Genomic DNA, 1479 nt, shown 5'->3' with positions numbered 1-1479 from the left:
AAAAAAAAAAAAAAAAAGAAAGAAATGAGGCCCCTCCACAGGGACAGAAGGCGATGGCCCCACTGCATCCCTGCAGCCCTGGGCTGAGCGCTGGAGCCCAGTCCCCTGCCCACATCCCCTCGGCCGGCATCTGAGAGCTGCCACTCCCCTACCGCCCTGCCCCTGCCCGTGGGAAGCTGCGCTCACCTCTTTGGCTTCCTCCAGGGTGTGGTACTGGAAGGAGTCCGCGTCCAGGGAGCGCAGGAGGGAGGCGTGCAGGTGCCGGCTGGCCTGGATGAACTGCTGCGTCAGGCTCAGCTGCTGCTTCAGCACATCATGGAGCGCCAGCACGGCCGGGCTGTAGGCGGTCAGGGCTGCCCCAGCTCTGCGTCACTCGGTGGCTTCACCAGGGCCCCACAAATTCTGCAGCCCCCCCACTGCTCAGGTGCCAGGCTACCTTCTGAAATCTATTTGTTTTTTTTCTGGAGACAGGGTCTTGCTCTGCCACCCAGGCTGGAGTGCAGTGGTGCCATCACAGCGCACTGCAGCCTCCAACTCCTGGGTTTAAGCAACGGTGGCTCACGCCTGTAATCCCAGCACTTCGGAAGGCCGAGGCAGGCGGATCACCAGCTCAGGAGTTTGAGACCAGCCTGGACAACATAGTGAAACCCCATCTCTGCTAAAAATACAAAAAAAATTAGTTTGGCGGGGTGCGGTGGCTCACGCCTGTAATCCCAGCACTTTGGGAGGCCGAGGCAGGCGGATCACCAGCTCAGGAGTTTGAGACCAGCCTGGACAACATAGTGAAACCCCATCTCTGCTAAAAATACAAAAAAAATTAGCCAGGCATGGTGGCGGGCACCTGTAGTCCCAGCTACTTGGGAGGCTGAGGCAGGAGAATCGCTTGAACCGGGAAGACTGAGGTTGCAGTGAGCCAAGATCACACCACTGTACTCCAGCCTGGGTTGACAGATCAAGACTCCGCCTCAAAAAAAAAAATTAAAATTGAAAAGGGAAAAAAATAGTAGGTACCAGATGGACTCCTACGTGTATCATAAGCCTTTGGTGGCTCCACTGGACTCGGCAAAGACTAAATTCTCTAAGTTGGCTGCTGGGGCTCCTTCCTCATGCCTCAGGCTGGACTGGAGCCTTTCTGAGGGCCACACAGACTCAACCCAGGAGGCAAGGGGCATGTCTACCCAGGCTGTGCAACTCAGTATCAGTCCAATAAATGTCTTCAGGGGAAATAAACTATGGCTTATTGATGTAATGCCACCAAGGAGAACACACAAAAGTGGCCTTGTGCCAGGTGGGGTGGCTCATGCCTGTAATCCCAGAACTTTGGGAGACTGAGGTGGGCAGATCATTTGAGGTCAGGAGTTCGAGACCAGCCTGGCCAACGTGGTGAAACCCTGTCTCTACTAAAAATACAAAAACCAGCCAGGCGTGGTGGCGCATGCCTGTAATCCCAGCTACACGGGAGGCTGAGGCAGGAGAATG

The 1479-nt window shown here is 55.5% G+C and overlaps 1 protein-coding gene across 2 annotated transcripts in view; it reads right to left on the bottom strand.

Moving 5' to 3' along the window:
• LOC105546596 (chromosome unknown open reading frame, human C19orf44) overlaps nucleotides 1–1479 on the bottom strand; it is a 36416-nt gene that overhangs the window by 7521 nt on the left and 27416 nt on the right. For both annotated transcript variants that reach the window (XM_011989861.1, XM_011989856.1), the window contains exon 6: nucleotides 187–353. In XM_011989861.1, coding sequence (XP_011845251.1) covers nucleotides 187–353 — 167 coding nt within the window. The remainder of the gene's footprint in view (nucleotides 1–186; nucleotides 354–1479) is intronic.

The sequence above is a fragment of the Mandrillus leucophaeus genome, unplaced genomic scaffold, assembly GCF_000951045.1.
Source record: "Mandrillus leucophaeus isolate KB7577 unplaced genomic scaffold, Mleu.le_1.0 Scaffold11, whole genome shotgun sequence".
Classification (NCBI taxonomy): Eukaryota; Metazoa; Chordata; class Mammalia; order Primates; family Cercopithecidae; genus Mandrillus; species Mandrillus leucophaeus.
Note: the sequence above shows the minus strand (reverse complement) of the source record. Positions and strands in the feature narration are given on the sequence as shown.